Consider the following 21,627-nt stretch of genomic DNA (forward strand, 5'->3'; position numbering starts at 1 on the left):
AATATTTTATTGCACTATTTACTACTGTACGAAATATATATTATTTGATCTTGATTTGCGATTGATGTTATTTCTGTGTTTAGTTTTGCAATATTTAAGTAGTCCAAGTCTACTTTAACTAAACACATCTACTTCATTACATTTCCATCAGCTTCCTTACATATTTACACTTTTTCCAAATAAAAATTACTAACATGCACATTGCTGATGAAATGAATATAAGAGAAACGTGCATACAGCGTTTTCTAGTAAAGATAATAATTAAAAACATGAACCATTTTCAGCGAAAATCACTGTTTTATGTTTAATTCCACCGGCAAGTTTTCCAACATGCAAGCGGAAGATGTTAATTAACATTTTCCTCTGGAAACGCCCATTGGAATGTCTGACACACGTCCGCAGCATCCGACCAGCCGCACAACTTATATCTTGATGGTTTCTTTTCAAATTTTCTCAACCCGATGTTTGTATTATTTATACTGTGGCCCGATCATCGTGTCCCTCTTCTATTAGGTCCTATTTTTATTATTGCAATGCCTTCGTTTTAAAAAGAAATTCCTCGGACAAAATTGTCAATAAGCACTGTTATGCCGAAAAGTTTAACCGGATTACATATAATTAATTTGTATTAATTGATATACCTGCGCTCAATATTGAGAAATGGTCACTGCAACTTATTTATGAACTTTAACGGCTTACGGCCTTTTTCACTTCACATTGTAATCTCTATGTTTGACGTTGAAAATACTTGATTCTTTAATTGTTTCATTGCATACTAGCGGCACATCCCGGCTTCGCTTGGGCAAAGCCATAATAAATTATAAAAAATCCCGCATCAAAAACTAAGCAGCGGATTGCGTAGTTTTAAAGATCTAAGCATACATAAGCACAGACAGACAGCGGAAAACAAGCAAGGTTTTCAAAAACAAGCATAGAAATTTAATTTTTAAATATTTTATTTTTATAATATATAAAATAGTTGACAAAAATAGATATATTTAGGATCATTATGATAATAAGTAGAGTGTAACAATGCAGCTGGATACGAAGATTTAAAGTTGATTGTAATGTAAATTTTCAATTATAATGAAATAATCAGAACAAACTCAACCATCATAATAAAAAAAAAAACTGTAATAACTTTTAGTAGCTGTTTAGAACAAAGCTATATACAGGTTGCTTTGCGAACAATTTAGCAAGTTGTGACGTCACTTGTTCTGTCATTTAATATGGAGCGTTTGGACGTGTCCAACAATGTGTGATTTAATTTTCGTCATATCTTTGAAAGCATTGTCATTATGACAGTAATTTTTTCACTTGTGTTTCTTTTAAAATAAGGGCCTTCGAATAGTCATCAAATTTTTTTTTTCAACTAGCCCAATATGTAGGTGATTTAAAAATATTAAGATTTGGGCCAAGACGCAAACGCTCATAGTAAGTATATAAACAATAACAGTGCGGAGCCCCGAGGCGGTCGGGCCCGTTCTCCATGTTTGTGTTCGCTATTTAAGACCGCGACTTGAAAGCCGCGCCCTAACAGTTCCGGGTGATAACCTCTTCCGGGCCTGGCTGCAAGAGTTGCCTCTTCAAGTTTTCCGGTAGGTATCCATATACGAAATAATTACAATATTGGTGGAACTTTAAGTTTGCGGTTGATGGGCACAGTTGCAGAACTGCGTCGTTTTCATGTGCAAGATGCACACTTTTACTTTATTACATAAACACAATTTACAATAGAATGATAAATAAAAATTATATATAATATATATATAATTTTTATTTATCATTCTATTGTAAATTGTGTTTACGTAATAGCACGAATCCATCGCATTGCACGAATAAACGACGCTAGTGAGTAGATTCATATATTGTATTCGGATTCAAAACATACATAAGCCTCAAGTTTATATCTGCCAAGCAATCTCATTTTTTATTAATTCAACATGAACCCTTTTGATCTATTCATAAAAAGGCAGTTCGTTACGCTCCTCACAAGCTCATTGAGTCCACATTATACAGGAGAGCCGGACGACGTCACGACGCCTCGTCGCGCGCCGCCGCGGCGCCGACCCCCGCTAGCGATCATTGCTACCCATTATCCCTCCAGTATTAAGCCACTTAGCTCAATCATGATTAATGTTTCGTCGAACACGACCCGAGGCAAATAGAAAAGTTATTTACTCGACTCCGTAATTAGGCATTCAGGAGCGGCGCTCGCGCTGCGGGCTGTCTCTCCGCTTTGTCGCCTAGACCGGCTGTCTGCTTGCCTTCTCCCCAAGCTGATGATTATGGCAAACATCTACAAGCACGATCGTGCCGAAGCCAAGTCGGGCAATACTTTTCTGTACACTTTTTGATGTGTAACGGGCTTCCCCCCAAACTAATCTACAGTCATAGATCAACAAAAAGAAAATTGACATTATTTTCTATTCAAGTATTTCTGATTTGATTAGATTTTTTAGCGGGGGGAAGTGTTACACGCTTGCCCACTATTGCGTGCACATATAAAACTCAAAAGTTAAAATTGCTACTACGTGATTACTACGGCACCACATATGTACCTGACGCAGCAGAAAACTGAACAACTCGGCATGACATCTGCTACAATCCACTCGCCCGATCGACTGGGCCTAGCTAAGAAATCAGAGCAGATCTAGTTTTATTACCCGTGCAGGCCTGAAGAGGCATGTATTTAGGTTTTGTTTCGTGTCGAAGGATAAGCCCAGCTATGCTAATGCTCCATTCCAGCAATACTTAATGTCTTTATTGTTTGTTTTTGTAACTGGCAAATCTTTAGTTACCTACATCGTCGGTTTTTTTTGTTCTTTATACTTTATATTTATGTGATAGTAGTTATGTGTTTGTCAGGTCAAGCTCGATATATTTAATATATTTTGCGTCATGTTATGTGGCGGTTATCATACAGATACCGTTACAGTGTTGCGTCAGATACAACACTGTAACGGTTTGAACTCAAAAAGAAGGATTTTTGTACGGTTATCACAAATAGACAGTGTGATTCCTGAGGATAGTTTAAGTACATAATTTATTATGGTTTAATGCGAGCGAAGGCGAGATGGCTCCCTAGATTTCACATTGCGAAGACTTGGCTCCATTTTTAGCAATTAAGGTTTTCGTTTGTCGCTTTTTTTACTTTACGTCTAGACTTAGCAACTATTAATTAAGAAATTTGTCAAACGCATTTCTATTAGTTTAATTAATTGATTCGTGATATTTGTATTCTAATCAATAGATACGCTAAGCGTTCGTCTTTGTCATCCATTGAAGTATGTAATTTAATTTTGTATAAGTATTTTTGTTATATATAAACACACATCTACCAAAGCAATTAAAGAAATACCAACAAAGAAAATGGATTAAGCAATAATTTTAACATAGCCACAGTGAAATGCATTTTGCTCCATTCCATTTATCGAAGCAGTTACTGGAGTGTAGCTTTCAGTCATCTCGAGATTTATCACTACAAGAAATATACTCGATTCAGTGATCCGTAAAAACGGCAAAGGCGCTCCGGCGTAGTTCCGAGAGCGGCGTATCATCTTGCCTGCGCTAATTAAAAGGATTATGCGAGAGTGCGCCAGATAACAACATCTCTTAGGGCCCAAGCAGACGCGAGATATTTCTCCTCAACTATATACACATACATTACATATTATAACGATGCCATATTATTAATATATATTGAAAAAAAATAACATTTAAATCCGTTGCGTAGTTTTTGAGATCAAAGCACACATAGAGACAGACAAACTGGGGGAAGGGATTTTGTTTTATACTATGTAATGGCAAAACCAGTATCCACGTCAGTCGCGTCTGTGTTGTAACCTGTATGAGATGATTCATAATATTTCTAATAAATAGTAAGTAGTTATATTTAATCCTGGCCGTCCTTTGACATTGTTTTTGCAAGTGATGATCGTTAAGTGAAAATAAAAAATATTAGTACATATTTAATACACTGGTAACACAAAACACATATTTTGAGTGGCAAAAAAGGCTAAACTGCGACTTTTCAGAAAATGCAAAAATGTCGTGAGTCTATTGCCAAGGTTTCCGATACCGGCCCCCGGCTGCAGCGTAACTTTCTAATTGTGTCGGCATAAAGCTTGCGTTTAGTTGAAGGTAATAGAAGTAACTGTAACTGGTATCGCTTACCGGCAACAGACACGGGATTAAGATATATGAAGTACTTTTGTTTCTAATGTGTTTTTTTAACCATAATATGATAACGACTTAATTTGCATTATCGTTATCCAAGTAATATAAATTGATCATTTGAATATCCAACGTCGGGCCAGCCTGTGATGCTTCTAGTTTTGCAGTGTTTCCTTAGGCAACAGTGCCCTCTCACCATCCTGCTTTCTCGTTGCTCGTCCTACGCGATGTAAAAAGGAATATAATGTTTATAAACATCATTATTTTATATACACATTTTATTCATTTTATTTTATAAAAATCTGTTTCAAGATCTCGTAAGATGATTTAAGCCCAATCAAGGGCTTATTTTCCTAAACATTTATAGGTATTGCTAATTGGGCTTTTAACGAATGTTTTCGTATTTATTGTGTCTAAATGTGAATTTTCCTAAGCTTTTCCAAAGAAAAACAATTGTGTAAAACAAAATGAATCCTCCATCGGAGAAAAATAATGTTTATAAAAACATTTCAGAGTAGCTCCTTCAGTATCATATTATAGATATTTTTTGTTTTGACTTATCTCTGCTAATTGGTTTATTAGAGAAAAGAAATCAAAAAAAGCAACGCCAACGCGCACCGGTTCTGGGAAAACATAATTATCAGATGAAAATAACAAGTATCTGTTCAGTGGAACATAAGCTCGTGTGTAAATTGATATTTATTGTTGTTAGTAAAGTTGTTTCGTTGCGGTTGTAGTTGTTTGTCGGTTTGGAGCTATTCATCGAGTCACGTGCACGGCGGACCAATTCAGGGCTTGGCACATGGGTAATTAAATTAATCGTGTACCTCTCTACCTTTCCATGGCCACGGTGAACTCGACAGCAATTTCAATTAAACTTTGTTGTAGTATAAATCCGTTTATATTTTTTAAACTTTCACGGTTTGAACTCATACATACAATGAAATAGATTCGTGCTATCCCGTTAATCTGATTGTGGGTTTTTCTATGGGTTTGTTCATATTTCTTCGCACAATATTCACTTATTTTGCGTTATTTCTTGTCGCACTTCTTTGTGAATGATTTATTTTTTTCAATATAGATCTGAACGTCTGTGCATAATTTCTCCTGCTGATCATGTTCCGAGAATGCTGAGTGTGGTCTAGATTTATTTAATTCACCGTTGTCTTGGTAGTAAAATAGAGCTGCTTATATATAATGGACCAAGCTGAAAATCGAAATGCATTTTCAAAACACACCCCTTGAAAATTAGTATCTCTCATTTGTATGTGTGACTACACTTGTGTCTCATAAGTTTCAATTTGAAATCGCTTTAAACCGGCGCTGTGGGCCGCACTCTCGGCAGCGCGCGGCTCGATTCACGTCACGAACATGACCGTTTTGTTTGCGCTTCCACTCGCTTTAATACGTAATTTGTTGTGAATGCCGCGGAATTGGCACACTGACAGCTGGCTGCAATTGAAAACGTATCAACTGAGACACAGCCGCTGTTGCAGCCCTCGCTCGCACAATAGCGGGATCGTGAAGTGTCTTGTTTAAAAAACACTAGCTTTTTGATTAGTGGAACTTTCTTTCCGCATCGATATTTCTCAAATTCTACAATTTAGCGATCTTCTTGCAAGAGTGAATAGGCATTTTAGCTTACGCGTAACACCCTAAACCTTATGTTATGTTCCCATTAGGCTATTTTGAGTTCAAGTGCACTAAAAATATAAAGTGCTTTGTGCATTTTAACCAAGATCCTCGCCGAAGTATCTGGAAGTGGAATCATTTAAGACCAATGAACTTCAATGAACTTCCAGATTTGACTTCTTAAACGTCTATCAGCTAATGACCATGTAAGTAAATTTATTTGCTCGGTTATGTTTTCTATTTCTCTTCTAATTTATATAGAAATTGAGAAACAAAAGCGACAAAAATAAATGTGTAATGCAGGGATCGCCTATCACATCATATAGTTCACAACAAACTCGCAAAAGGAGCTGACATATTTTTTGATAGACTGCTTGTAACACAGCACCGTGGAGGTCACTACACTTGATAATAATATCCAGACGGCCCTTTTGTGCGGGGTCGGCTGGGAAGTAGCAATTTTTCCATGACATCCGGCCCCCGCTGCGCTGTCCCCGCCACTCGCCCCCTGACGACCTGAGTACTCACAAACCATTGAGGTTACGGAAATAAGTATTAAATGAATTTGTTCATTTATCAGACAATAGACAGTCCATGTATATTAAATAAAGTTAGTAAAATCAATGAAATTGTATTAAAAACAAATACATAAATAGCAGTGTTGCGTTGATTTGACCTATTTTGGAAGTAGTTTAATAGTTTAATTAAAAGGCATCTGCCTCAATGTTTGCAGTCTTTACAGGGAGTGACCTGTACTTTCACTTTAAGTGATATCTTTTTAACATGTGTTAACACTTGCAATAAAGAAATCTGAAACTAAATATCTATGATTTGTCAAGGTCGGACTACCGACCGACCGGATCAAAGTCCCAATTTCCATGCATATTGTAAATATTCGTAATAGTTAATATTCCACGTGGACAGATTTCTTTTTCAATTGATTGATTCAATTGACAATGTCTCTTAATATTACATGCACCTCTACATCTTCGTTATTTTTTGTACGTCCTATGGCTGAACTGACGACGCGCTGCATAAAATATTGTTCCTCTAATGTTATTCAACGGAATGCTTGAACATTTGCTAAATGAATTGTCACATCACTTTTTTATTAAGTCGTTTTAATTTTATTTCACTTTCGACTTTTAACAGCCTTCATTTACAATTCAGTCCCTTGTATGTGACAATAAAAGGCCTATGATGAAATATCTTATATCAACATGTATTGGATAAACTTAGTTTTTTGTTACTATTGATTTTGGTTTATTACTTGAAAGTATCTGTTGACTAGTATCTGTTCCTAATGACCGAATTGTGCAGATGTCCATTTCAACCAGGTTATTTAGAAATGAAGAAAATCTTGAACTATTTAGAAAAAAAAACTTTCAATTTCATTTAAGTAGATGCTCATAAGTCAAAAATATAAATAGATGTCTAAAAGATTCGCGATTGTACAAGATTTGGCTCCAGTTCCTGAGAATTGAGTATCTGATCCAACAACTACAAGCACTTTCGGCTTCCGTTTCGAATTCCAAGAGAATACTTTCGATTAATTTCGGTTGTTCGACAGTTCGTTTTAATAATTTACCCTAAATTGTGTTGACTTTACATCGCCAAGTGCCGAGCGGCGCTTTTTAATTATGCACTCTACCACAACGTACTTAGGTTTATTTCTGCTCGTCATAACCATCAGTTTTGTTGTATTTGGCCCCTTTCTGTTAGTTTTTGCGGAGGGTACGCAGCGGTGTAAATAAACAAACGCACCGGCTGTTAAATAACTCTCAATGGACAAATTATTTTCAGTTCTTAGTGGCATTTGTAACTTCCGAAGCAGGCTCAATAAAGGCTTCTCACGGACTATCCATTTACCTCTAATGGATATTAATTCGCACGTTAATTATATAATTATTTTAATCGGGATTATTTTACGTAGGGTTAATTAATTTGCTATGGATTTACTTACTGTTTACCTGTAAGGTTGTAAGCAATGAGTGACTTATGAGTTGGTTGGTTTCTGGGACTATATTGGCACAATTTATATTGGTCATAAACAAGATTTTGTTAGCAGGAGTTACTGTTAAATATAATAGGTTTTATTATAAAAAATATGAGTTTTTAAAACAGAACTCTACAAATAAAATTATTCTAAGTTGTACCTAAGTGTATTAGGTACAACTTAGTACATAACTTGGAAAACCCAGAACAAATTTGAAGTTATTAGCGACTGTGGGGTTCTTCGAGGACACATGTTTTCGCTAACATGTAAGTGGAAACTCTCGGGTCGGGTATGGTTTGCGGCGGCGAGGATCAAGGGTAGCCATAGCGATGATCACGACCTCTCGCCTCTGTTATTAAGCCGCTCTCAAACAATATGCCGCAAATTGAGTTAACTCACTAATAATGGTATCGCGGCTGCAGAGCCCGACTCGCCCATTGAGGACGCAGGCAATCTTTCCTCGCCCTCCCTTGCGAGCCTCTATTACCTTTTATTCGATTTGCCGAGATTAATAGCTACAGAGTGTGTACCGCCGCATACGTCCCATCATATTTTTGCTGATTGCGTTTTTTGTGACGTTTAACAGGGCGTGACTCGTTTGCGGCGAGGTAAAAGGGTTCACAAAAGAAGCGGGCCAGAGAAGCCGGAGAAAAGTGAAGTTTGTGAAGAGAGTGTTTGGAAACGTGGGCGGCAGGCAGGCGGCACGCACGCGGCTTCGGCGGCGCATTAGGGTCTCCCCGGCGGCGGCGCGGAGCTATGATTTCAATTATTGTTTGATGTCGTTATTTCTCTTGTGTTTATTCGGGCCGCGTTTCTCCATTTTTTACTTCACCCTTCTCCCTTATTTGCTCGTACAAACACGGCAACGGAGGTGCGCCGAGCCTCGGTAACTGATATGTTTGGCGCGCCGGTTGAGATGTTTGAACAAGACGAGGCTACCAGCCGAATCGAATTGAGTGCAGTTACTTTGAGCTACCTGTCTGCCACCGCCAAAGATTTCCACGCCAACGACGCCTCGCGTATTCCGTTTGCTAAAAGATTTCCCAAACAGAGTTTGAGGGATGCAAACACTTGATTCAATTGCTTCGCCATGTGAGCGTCTTTTATGTTTATAAAAGTAAATAAACTTTATAAAGCCAGTTATAACGCCGTTTGACAGAAATATTCATGTCTCTGTCTATTCGTTGATGTTGACAGTTCAAAATTGAAATAAATTATATGAATATATTATTAGCGTTACATTGTAAGTTTCTTTACAAATTTAAATTAAACTAATATGTTAAAGATTAAAATGCTAAAAAGGAACAGTAGGTAAGTAAAATGTATAATGAAATTAAATATGAAATTTTTGTGGTGAAATCCCTACATCCATACACTGGTCAATTAGTGTCAAACTTATTCTGATATCAGAGGTAGTATTGTGTTATCCTCCATGTAAAAAATAAAGAGCGTACAGAGATGTTTACGGGCGTATCCAACGGCAACCTGTGTCGGACACACACCTGCTTGTATCTACTATATCATCAGTTTCATTATGAAAATAATTCATTGGAACCTTATTATAATTTTAGACCTTTGGATAACAGTGTACCACAATAATGAATGACTTTGTCTTTGAATTTCTGTGTTGTAATTTTTTGTCTCATTGTTATTTTGTGTCATACGTGCATTGTGCCATTGTGTACGACACTGAGATCTTAATGGACTGCCACACTCCGAGGCGTATCCAACGGCAACCTGTGTCGGACACACACCTGCTTGTATCTACTATATCATCAGTATCGGTCTCATTTTTTTTTTATTGAATATTGGTGTTATTTTATTTTTGTGTTAAGTAAATACTACGAGAAATTCTAAACTATATATCTTTCCGACTTGACACACTCCATTTGACTATAGTTAATTTCATTTATTCACGCGTTTCAACTACTTTAGATGCTGCATTATATATTTGTTTTGTGTTTTTATATTTTTTCTACAAACTAAAATATATCTTGTCAAAAATTTTGTTCAAAATCCTGTATTTTGTCTAGCATGCAGTAAATACTAAGTGCATAAAATGAGTAACAAGATATGACAAGCTGAGTGAGCCAAGATATATGCGGGCTGCACTAGCGTGATTCACACCCGAGAATTGCCGACACCTGCGTCTCGAACCATATCTTAGCCAAAATAGCTTTTAAATCCTTTACTCAGGTTCCATTTTCAAGCAGCATAAGAATGCAAAGCGTGACAGAAAATGGGAAATCGTTGTAATTCTTAATTTAAAGGGATAGAGTATATTTTTGTAGGTTTCATTGGCGGTTGTTGCAATATTTCCGCAGCAGAAATAACAATGGTGGACGAAGCACTATCGTGAAGTAGACTAGAGTGGAAGAAGCTTCATCATCATAACTGCTGGGAATCTGACACGGAATAATCTTGCGAAAAGACTGCGTCCGATGCAAGTGTGAATATTTTTCTCATATAGTTTTCCTACTAGCGGAATATCTTAACACAGTTTTGAAAACATCCGCTGGTATCATGTCATATCAAGAAATGAAATAGAAGCATTGAAGCACATAAGCCATTTAAATTTTTTGATGATGGCAAATATTAAATATAATAAATATGAAATGGATCTCTATAAATAAACAAAGTCCTCAACTTATATTTTAACACGTCTTGATACTTCAGAATTTAAAAATGAAACAGATAAGTTGGCACAATACGGGAGCAAAAGTTGTAGGCGAAGTTGCGGATTCTTTCTGAGGACAAACACCCATAAGCCCCGGCAGGTGTGGACCAACTTTCCATACAATATAATTCACAGGATGTTTCTTAAACACCAGCCAAATATCCAGAATATATATTGAAACAATTTCCAATGAAACATAGTGAGATATGAACATAAAATTTTGTAATTTTTTTCTATGTCGGACCATTATGATCCGTCAATTTGTATGGTAGAGCAAAGAAGTTGTATCTTAATTTACTATATATTTTTATTTAATTTTTGTTTTATTCCGTCATCCAAATCAAACGTGCCTCGGAAATTAAACTGTTGTTTAAAAACCATCCTGTATAGATGGAATGTGGACGTGAGAACTGGAACACGCCTGCTGTGGTCTCCCTGAGTTAAATGGAAGTTGGCATTGTTCACAAATTCACAATTCGTTGGTTTCATAAAGATTTCGATCCGTATTCATATTTTAATTCAAACGTTTTTGCTGCTTGACCTGTTCTACTTCTTAATGTTTTCGTCTAGTCTAGTTAATTTATTGTTTCAATTATTATATGTGTTTCATATGTTTAAATTGTAGGATTAATCGCACTCAAATATATTACACACATAAATATCTAATTCTTAGATAATTTGCAGGCCATTTATTTTCATGTGATTTACATATAAAGTAGCCGAATGCGTAGCTAGTATTTATTCGTTCATATTGACTGTAGTGTCATTGTCATACATTTTGAAACTGTTATTATCATTTTCATTCATCATTCCAACTCGAATAAACCTAGGTACATAACCAAACTTGTGAGAGTTATTATTATTGGTATATAGGTAGGTATATCAATGAAACTAATAATACCACTTTCCTGTTTATACAATGTTTATTCAATGATTTGGATTGAACTCTGATTTGTTTTTATTTAGTAGTAATATCGAATATTCCGATATCCGAAACACTGTCGTAAAGGAAGAATGTTATGGTAACCGTCGCGCAGGGCAATGTGAACCATCCTGCGAACACAATAGCTTTACTGGCGAAAGTAAACAAGGATTGTGTTTCATTTCATTAGCGGCCGACTTATGTCGGTTCACTTCATTAGCGATGCTTTTAATGAGATTAAATTATTTGCATGTTATCGCGGTCTCTATTCCAGATTATGGTCGATAGAATAAAAATAGGACAGATTTATCTTGCGCTAATGAGTTTCCATTCGCTTTGTAGTGGTAACGGACGCACACTGCAAATAGAACCAGAGCTGTATCCTTTCTAGCATAGAACAGTTTAATCTACGTTATAGATGTTTAGTATAAAGCTGGTGCTAGATATATCGGGCGTCGCGTTTCAAAGGGATAGGAAGCGTGAGAGGAGTTTTAAACTGGCAGACAAAGAAATGTAAAAACGGATGCCAAGGAAATAGCTAAAATTTCCCAAGTTTTAGGGTGGCCGTATGACTAGCGGGGTGTATCCGGTGACCGCTCCGGGGCGCTCGGCCCGGTCGGGAAATAATGCCATTTCCGATGAGGGCCCGCGGGGCGTGTCGACAACGAGATTAGGGAAAAAGACGGGAATTTAATAACACCACAGACACACGTCTTACGGCAAACAAACAACGACGCGGGTGAGCGTCGAGTTCTGAGAGCGCACGTCCATTACTTATTGAACTTTTAGGGTTATGATTCGAATTTTGTTTTTAAATTAGTTCAATGCGAGCATGTATGAAAGAAAGAGATATTAGTATCGATCGTGTTTAGTCCGTAGTTTTACTAGCCTTAAAGGGAGACGTAATATTTGTATGTGTTAGCGATTGGCTAAACTAGAATGCAAATCACACCTAAACAAAATAAAGTAATTTGTAATCTATTAAAAATAAATTTAAAGTCTTTAAAGAGAAGAAGCTCAGTCTGGGATCACGGCATTGAATAAAATCAAATCACATCTTTAAATCGAGCTAAAATGTTCTATAACATGACTGAATAGTTCACAAAGTTGAATCACCTCTTCGGTGACATCTAATGGCGCTGTAAAAATTTAAAGTGGCTTAACAATTTAAAAGCAGCGAGGTTTAAATTTGCGACCGCGACGGCACGTGAGCGCTTGGAAAGCGGTGAAAAGTGAAAAAAGCGGAAATGCGGTAAAAACGTTTCGTGATCGCGGGGCACGTGACCATCGGCATGCCGCCACTTCCACTTCGATAAGTTAATTGTACACTCCAGATTAAATTGGGAGCATATCAATGACATGATGTTACGAAATACTGAATATTGATACGAAATATTGAATATTGATTATTCCCTGAGGTTTATAGTCTCAAAATGCAAACATTTATTATTTTTTTGAGTTCGCAGTCGACTTTTAATTACATTAGCAACTGAAACTGAACTTGTTTAATAACTTTAGGGTTTTTTTGACACCTACAATATTTTTATGTCTGATGTGCGATTTTACTAATATCTTCGCTGGCTGTCGCTGTTTATGTAATTGGCGAAGCGACAGCAACTGTTACAAAGTGTTTTTTTTTTAATCATATTATAATTTTTAACACTTTGACTGTTGAATACCCACATCCTATAGTAATTCCTAAAATAACATTGAAAGCACGCGTATAGCTAAGTATAACTTATTTATATTATTACACAAACATCACGCGTTCGCGTTGAACTATGTTTTCATAGTTAACACATGATAATTTAGTATCGCTAAATCGCCGTCGGTCCACACCTCGTTGCCGCTCGCTGCTTAATATCCATAATTTATTACAATTTCCTTTTTCATGGATAATAGATATCCCATTGGCGTGATCCTCTACATTTTCATTTGCAACTCTCAGAAAGGTAAGAACAACTATTATCGATTTTAATTCATGCATTTTGATGCACCAATACACACAAATTACAATAGTAGTAAATTATGTCACATAAAAAAAATAAATTATGTCATATAAATGCAGCAATACAACAGCAATGCAACATTAGTGAAACTCATAGGTATAAGCGTGTACATAAAATATTTTATAATTAGTTTCTCTCAGAAACGTGCAAGCAATTTACCAAAAAATATACTAAAAATGTTTTGCTGTAATATATGAAATCACTAACTTTTGCCTTCAATGGGTGAATAATAGTTTATAAATTGAAATAATCATTTTAAGTATTCAGTAGTACTCGTATATCAAGTATTCCCATCCTATACCTTCCGTATAAGTTCGGTAGACAGGAATAGATTCGGCTCAAGTTAGCTGTCTTTGAACTGGTCGTGGTTTCCTCATGGCTGAAGCATGCCACTATTTCATGGATTCTCCCCGATTTAAAAACTTACAAAATGATCATGAGATATTAATATTAATAGTTTAAATAAATAATACGAAATCAAAAAAATGTCACAGAAAGTGATTTCTTGCTGTAATTTCTTCTAAATGAAAATGTTACGAAATATAGATATTTATTACAGTATTTATGGTCTAAAGTAGAGTACCTCATATAAACTAGTTAGGAACATCAATTAATTCCTATTTGATATAAGTATCAAGAATATAAGTATTCTTGATATTTCTGTAGCAAATTTTAAACACGGAACGGTAGCTGATGCAATCTTATTTTTAATTGGCAACGGTGCATCTATTACTTCGCATAACTTGAATATTCTTATTGCAAATAAGAAGTAAAATTTGCTTATTTAAAGATACCGAGTGACAGATATACCTCTGGGAAATTACTCCTCATGACTAGCGCTTTATTTTTCTTGTCTGCTCAATATTTTAAAACATTCTTGATGTTCTAATCAAGGAGTTTTATTTAAATTTTCACATCCAACATGAAAATATTATGCCTTTTAATAAGAAAGACAAGAAATAATAAATCCTAAAATCTGTAAATTTTTGACATTAGAAATGCTTGTGGGAGTCTAAAATTTTTACCAATATTTTTATTATGTTATACAGCAAAGCTAATTATTTTTATCTGTTTTTAACTGTACATTAGTACACTATATTACTTTTGTACACAACAAATTGAAGCAATCTAACATCAACTATATTGAGATTGGGGAAGAAGTTAGGCGTCGGAGCAGCAAGTTTGTGCGTTGAACCGCATTTGTCGGAGTCGATCGCAACTTCTCGTCTCTATTAGCATCGACACCAACTTGCTCTCCAAATATCGATACTCGAAATTCATTGGCTTTATGCAAACATCGCTTGAAGGAAAGCAATTTGTGTGCTTTATGCACGGTTACTTTGATAATTCCTTGGGGTTTCTTAGTAACAGAATTAGTCGCAAAATAGTACAGGTAAATTAAACTTTATATCTCTTTGGTTAAATGCTCTTTTTATCATGAAATTCGCACGAGAACGTGTACAAACCTTACCGGTGTTCCGGAACGTATTGTACTAGAACATATACACGCTTTAATTATGAATTCCCTAAAACTACTGACGCATTGCTTGTCCTTTTCCGTTCATTTAAAATAGAACGCACCTACGCATACGCACGATTCAATTCATCAATTCGCTGGGGCTACGAATAGAAACCTTTTAAGCATCGATATGGATTATTCGATAGTCGGTATTGTCACTAGTCGACATAGTCGCGGACATCAGCCGCGGAATGCGCGAGGAATTTCATTTCGTTAGTGGCGCGCCCCAACTGGGCTTGTGGATTCCAGTGGTCGCCTAATCCTGGAGTGAGCGCTGGATAATTCTAAACCGGCGGCGGCGGAACGCTATCCGACGCGATGCTACGGTAAAAATTACAATGTACGTATACCCAAATACATAATTATGTACATACACTTCGCGCTGCCTTACTACTTAAGTCACTTATCTAGGACGCTTCTAGATAACGTCAGGCCGCATTGGCTGTAGAATCACCTAATGGTGATTCTAATGTGACAGGTGTATAATATTCACTAAGCGTCATTAAAATTTGATACTGCAATTGGGAGTCACGATTATGAATGAAAAGGCTGTTGTAATGCATACAGTGAATAACCGCAAACGATTTTGACTTTAACGTAGTCACTATATTATATATGAATATTGATGTATATCCGAATACTTTTCATCAGTCGTTCACCGTCATGCATCAAGTCAAATTATTTATAATTTCCTTCGTTCTCATTGCTCCATTACAAAATCAAGTAAAATATGCGTAGCATGTTATCTTAAGTAGGCACAGGAAACGCAATTTGCGTTAAAAGGGATACTATGTAATCTAATTGCGCTCTTCCTTTTATATTTTTCAGCAGCCCATTACTAAGTTAAAATCATGTAATATTCACAAACCGGATTAATAAAAGGCATGAAATATGTATTTCCAGGATTTCTAGGCTGAGTTCAGTATTAAGACGTGATTTTAATGCTAGAATTTTAAATAAAAATTAAATGTATGCAGATATTTTGTGGTCCATAGCCGTGATCCCACTGCTTGATAAATGATATTGAATTGAAGGCTGTCCCGATGCTCTGACCGAGCTCTGTGCGGAAGGTCGTGTCGCGCGACCGGCACCAGCCTCCATAATATTGTGTTATACTTTATCGAATTTGCATGTTTTTACTGAATAACATTCCTTTGGCGCACTCGAGATCAAAGGCAGAGACGAAAGTGATTTCGCACTGAGTTAGTTCAGCAAGATTCAGTTTCCCCCTCCCCTATCCGGCTTCTGAATAATTTTGATGTAATAAGGAAAATTGTAAATGGGCATTCGACTCTTGATATTTTATACGGGCTCCGGGCGGAACTCCACTCTTCTGTTTACACGTTATTATAATGATGTGAATCAGCGCACGTGACCCGTACTTTACTACCGCCACATAAATTGAGTCTTGTCTGTTTTACAAGTACTTGTTTGTAAATGTTCTTACCAGAAATTTTTCAGAATTCCATTATTATTTGCTTATTTTTCTTACATTCGAGAGAACAGAGATGTTTTGTCAGTCAAAATTGTTTTGTTGTATCAAAGTAAGAATAGCCAATAAATATTTGCTAAAATATTAGAACATTTAATGGCAGAGTGTTTAGCAAAACAGAAATCTTTTTAACACTAAAAATCCTAAACGGATGAAAACCTGTGATGTTTACATTTTCCATTACGGCCACTATCAAATATTTATAAGCGAAATAACATTAAGAAAACGCCGCTTGTTTCCTTTTTCTTGTGCATGTATGTTTAATGTGTAGGTAATCTTTGATCACGCCTCAGACCAGGCCGGCCGCTGTCCCCCTCTCGCTGAATTATTCTTGGACTCCCGTAAATTGCTCAACAACTTAATCGATGCATCACGTTTTTTGCTCACCGTACCAGATGTTTTCCACGGAGCTTTCTCGCTTTGTTTTTCTTAGCACTTCTGATTTTGTTAGTGTTTATTTGCTGAATCATGAGAAATATTTACTGTAAACGTCAGTTCAATTTTTAGACTTTATGCTTTCATACAACAAAAGGTCTAAAAATTGAACTGTGGCCTAAAATGATATTGGCAATTGTCTATTTAATTTTATATAACGTTACTTACCTGCTTTGAAACAATTCAAGATATGTATTTTAATTAAATTTAGTTCTATTTTACATCAATCGCAACACTTATACTGAAAATTAGTATTCACGTTTCAAATGATCTAGTTAGATATTTTGAGCGAATACAAATTCTGATTACCTATACACCTAATAGTGCACACAATTGCCTGCATTAGTGTAATTCGATCATGACGGTTGATTCGGCAGCCTTGTCTTCGCTTTCCTCACTATGTATAATTAATCAGTACGTATGTCGGTTTATACGCGCGGTTTAATCTCCGGCAACTAATTAGGGAGTGTTATGTTCATATTAACATGTTAATCGTATTCGCTGTACGTTTGTTCGACATTTACATACCACTTGTACTGCGAATCTAGTGGCTTCTTAATAGTTAGATGTCATTAAGTGTATCTATTCCAGTGCGTCTATTCAGAGTTTAAAAAGCTGTGATATTTGAATAATAATAAGTTTAATGTATTCTTTAAGCGTCCTTTGGCTTTTAGATATAACATCGCTTATCGTTCAGTAATATTATGTTCAGTTCAATTGTCAAAGAAATAAAGAATTTGTTTGCAAAAAACATATATATTTGGTGTTAAAAAAATGCAGTCGGCAGTAGCGGGGCACTTTCAAAATATATGGGCAGTGGAGTTTGAAGTAATTTTTGACGTCAATGAGTGATGTATACCTATCATCCTAAGTGGTATAAATAATTTTTGAAGTAATTGTAAAGATTTTCTCTTCTCTAACAACAGCACATGTGCAACGACAAAGCTTACACGAAACGGCATCTCCTTACACGCCACAAAATAAAAACGTATTTCTCAGCGAATATCGATTTCAAATAAAATTGCAACCTTTTCAGATAACGAGGTGACATTTCCCCTTTTCCGGAGCCCGTACACCCTCTTCGCACATTCGGAATTTATCCACCGAAATAAGCAGATAACGAACCTAATATGTATCTATAGACGAATAAAGGCACACATCCATAGATACGCGAAGATTCGCAAAGCTTGTAACTACTTATTGTGCTGCGCCTTAACGCTAATCGTATAACTCATTTTCACTTACATTCTAACAGATATCCCATATTGGATCTACATTAACAATAACGGCTCTTACCAATAATTTTCTTTGTCTATTGCTGCATTATACCAGTTAAATCCAGTTAGTCATACTATCAATCCATACTAATATAAATAATGCGAAAGTCTGTCTGTATGTCCCGCGTTCACGGCTAAACCGCTGTATCGATTATGATGAAGTTTGGTATGGATGTAGTTAAATATCCCGTTTCCCGTTTTCAAAAATTATAAATACACAAATATTGGTGATGACAGTTTGTACGAAATTATGTTGAAAATACGACCAACGATTACTTAATCAGATAGGAATATCCCTTGTTGTCTAGTCTTATATTTTGTATTAACATCCATAGCGTAGCGTGATGTGGAAATGCGGTCTAATGTGTACGATTGGCCATCTATAGACGAATAATATATACGATTGGCCCCGCGCGGCGGCTATTGTCGACACTCTGCTTCGCTATTTTGTCAGGTTGCATTTGAAATATTACACGGGCCACGTCGGGCAGCAATTTTAGATTTTCGCAGACTAAAAATGAGGATCTAACGATGTATTGTTGGACATTATCATTGTTTGACGCATAATTACCTTGATTCGTCTTTTAGGATAGTTCGGAATATAATGCATTATTATTACTTACAATATTAATCTTAGGGTTGGTTGCACCGTCAACTTTGACGTTAATTTTAACGTGCGCAGAAAAACGTAAAGTACGACATTTAAATTTGATGGTGCCTCTTACCCTTCCAACTGGTGCAACTCACCCACCATTCGTGAAGAAGAAAAAAACATATCTACATAAAAATCTACATAAATAAATCTACATAAAAATCACACAATGCCAATCAGTTCAGTTTACACATTTTCCAATATCACTTCGCATGAATGAACTACTAAGAAAGACTGAAATTGTTATTTAAAAAATAAAAATAGCACACGTAAGTTTATATCTATAGGTTTATATATGTATATATATGTATATATATCACAAGGTTAGTTATGTTCGTGTACCTACGCAACGTTTAGCGGCATTTAACTTCGTTATTTTGTCAGGTTTCAGTTGAAATTGCGGGCGTTGTTGTCGAAATAAGTTGTTGGCAACTCGTGTATTTTCAAGGCTTGTGAAATACTCCCCGATATTATTTTTATAGGTACTTTTTGCTTTTTTATACACATTTTTAGGATTCCTTAGTTCAAAAGGAAAATACAGAACCAATAAAGGTGTGACTATGTATGAAATTATAGTTAAGAAATGTATTAAAATAAGCTTCTTAATTGCTTAGACTTTAAATGTGCTATTATTAAAATTAATTCCTTTTTCAAATACGGACGTTATTTTTTCATCATAATCTGCATTCTTCTGTTATAGAAACAAATTGCGTAAGAAAATAAAAAAATATTGCGACAAAGAGAGTTGGAATGTAGCGATAAGTTGCAGATATCGGAACATGGCCATTTGCTTTCAATAAGCCCCTAATGATGTCCGTGGGGTACTTGTTGCGACTGTACTCTGTAACTAGATAGCTTTGCAAGGTTTATGCGATATCCCGGCTTCCACCGACTTTATGTCCCATGTCGTGTTACTTTATTTGCTGACTTCTAGTGCGCTTTATTCTGCCATTTTTATGTGAAGTATGGTGTAATAGATTGTTGCTGCTCTTAGGTTATAATAGTTTATTAATTTGTTTTTTGTTTTTCATGGGGAAACATTAGATTACATAGAAATGTAAGGAGGCGGACCTCTCTCCGCCAATCTAAAACTGAAAAAGTAACCGGAAAAATGAATAAAATACCCACATGAGAATCTCATCAAATGCGGCCTGATTATTTCTAAATAATAATGTCAATCAATTATGTGAGTGCGGGAGCAATTTATTCCTTATGCCACTTTATCCACTTTTTCATCCGAAAGATCACCAATATTTAGGAGAATATTATTTTTTTATTGAATACCTTTTCTCAATGTTAAATTGTCGTTCCTCCGAGCAAATTAGTAAATAATAAATTATTTACTCCGATCCGACATTTGGAGATTAAAATGCATTATTTGCTTGTTCACAGATTCTTCTACCTGTATCACTTCTCGTTCTACGCGTACCACTACCGGTTCAACGGACAGTACAGCAGCTTGGCCCTCGTCACCTCTTGGCTCTTTATTCAGGTAAAACATGTTATAAAAATACCTTTTCTATTTGTGTCATCCACGGGTGGATATGGAGTCCTATTATAGGGCAGAACTACGTGCCACAATTTTCAGAATTCAATATATATGGTATGTCCTCGCATATTCAGCAGTGAGAGAATAAAAAAATCCAACGTAAAATTTCTACCAAATTAAGTCGTGATCGCGCTCGTGTAAATTCGTGTTTATCAGGTTTGTTTAATGACCATTTATGCTTGGACTGACCTTTTGGGAATGTCCCGAAATTAATATCATACTCGAGCAACGTATTTGACAAGTCATTACATCCACGTTCAAAATGCAAGCCCGTTTGTATGTGCCGGCTACTTTGATGTGCGGCCGCGGGCGACTAGGTCCACTTTAATGGATAAACTGTTTGTACTGAACGATATATTAACTTTCCAGCACCGTGCTCCAGTTATTAATACCACACGAGTCGAGTTTTCGGAGTTAGATGCAGGCGAAACTAAAGGATTTGCGATTCCAGCGCATTATTAAAATTGTTGACGCGAGTTACTTGCTTGCTGACTTTTGCTCTGTTGGTTTAGAATAAAGTTATGAAATGGTGACGAAGCACTGAAGTGTGTTTCGTCACCATTTCAGTGGCTTGAAGTCACTTGTATGCTGATGTTTTCCATTCTTTTATTAGCCTACAGTGTCCCACTGTTGGCACAAAGGCTTCGTCTAATTCTCGTTCATACAACTGAAATTAATGTTGAAATAGAAAAGCAATTTTAACATGGACGGACAGTCCTATTTATTGAAACTGCTATGCAGTCTTAAGGACTACATGTCTTAGATTTTATTTGTTATTAATTTCATGTTACTCGTAGACAGAAATATTTATATTGTCTTTTTTACATCCGTTTCTCAGTTACCGGCCGGCCATTTAAGCATTTAAGCCAGAAAAAGGAGTCTAAACAATGTCATCTAGAATCTTATCATTTTATTTGCTAGTTTTGTTATATATATATATATATATATATATATATATATATAAGAACGTCGAAACAATCTTCTAATGACAATATTTACACAAATGACGTAATTATTTGCCATATTTCCTTCAATGTACGAAATGTAATTTGATGCATTTAATATTGCTAATAGAAATGCGAAATAAAATCGGGCTTTTGTCAATATTACTTTAGGATTGCTATTGCCGGTTTTTGCTTTGTGATAAAACATCAAATTATAATCATTTAACGTTAATAAAAGCTTTTCTAGTCCTTCGAATAATGTACAACGGAATAACACGCATAATTGTAATAACATGATCTCTTTTAGATAAATTCCGACCATTCCTCATGGAATCGATACTTGGGCA

At 35.9% G+C, this 21,627-nt stretch overlaps 1 protein-coding gene across 2 annotated transcripts in view; it reads left to right on the forward strand.

Moving 5' to 3' along the window:
* The window catches only part of LOC128677474 (uncharacterized protein), an 88,874-nt gene that overhangs the window by 60,877 nt on the left and 6,370 nt on the right, over positions 1-21,627 (forward strand). For both annotated transcript variants that reach the window (XM_053758359.2, XM_053758360.2), the window contains exon 10: positions 20,180-20,279. In XM_053758359.2, coding sequence (XP_053614334.1) covers positions 20,180-20,279 — 100 coding nt within the window. The remainder of the gene's footprint in view (positions 1-20,179; positions 20,280-21,627) is intronic.

Source organism: Plodia interpunctella, chromosome 18, assembly GCF_027563975.2.
Source record: "Plodia interpunctella isolate USDA-ARS_2022_Savannah chromosome 18, ilPloInte3.2, whole genome shotgun sequence".
NCBI classification, from domain to species: Eukaryota; Metazoa; Arthropoda; class Insecta; order Lepidoptera; family Pyralidae; genus Plodia; species Plodia interpunctella.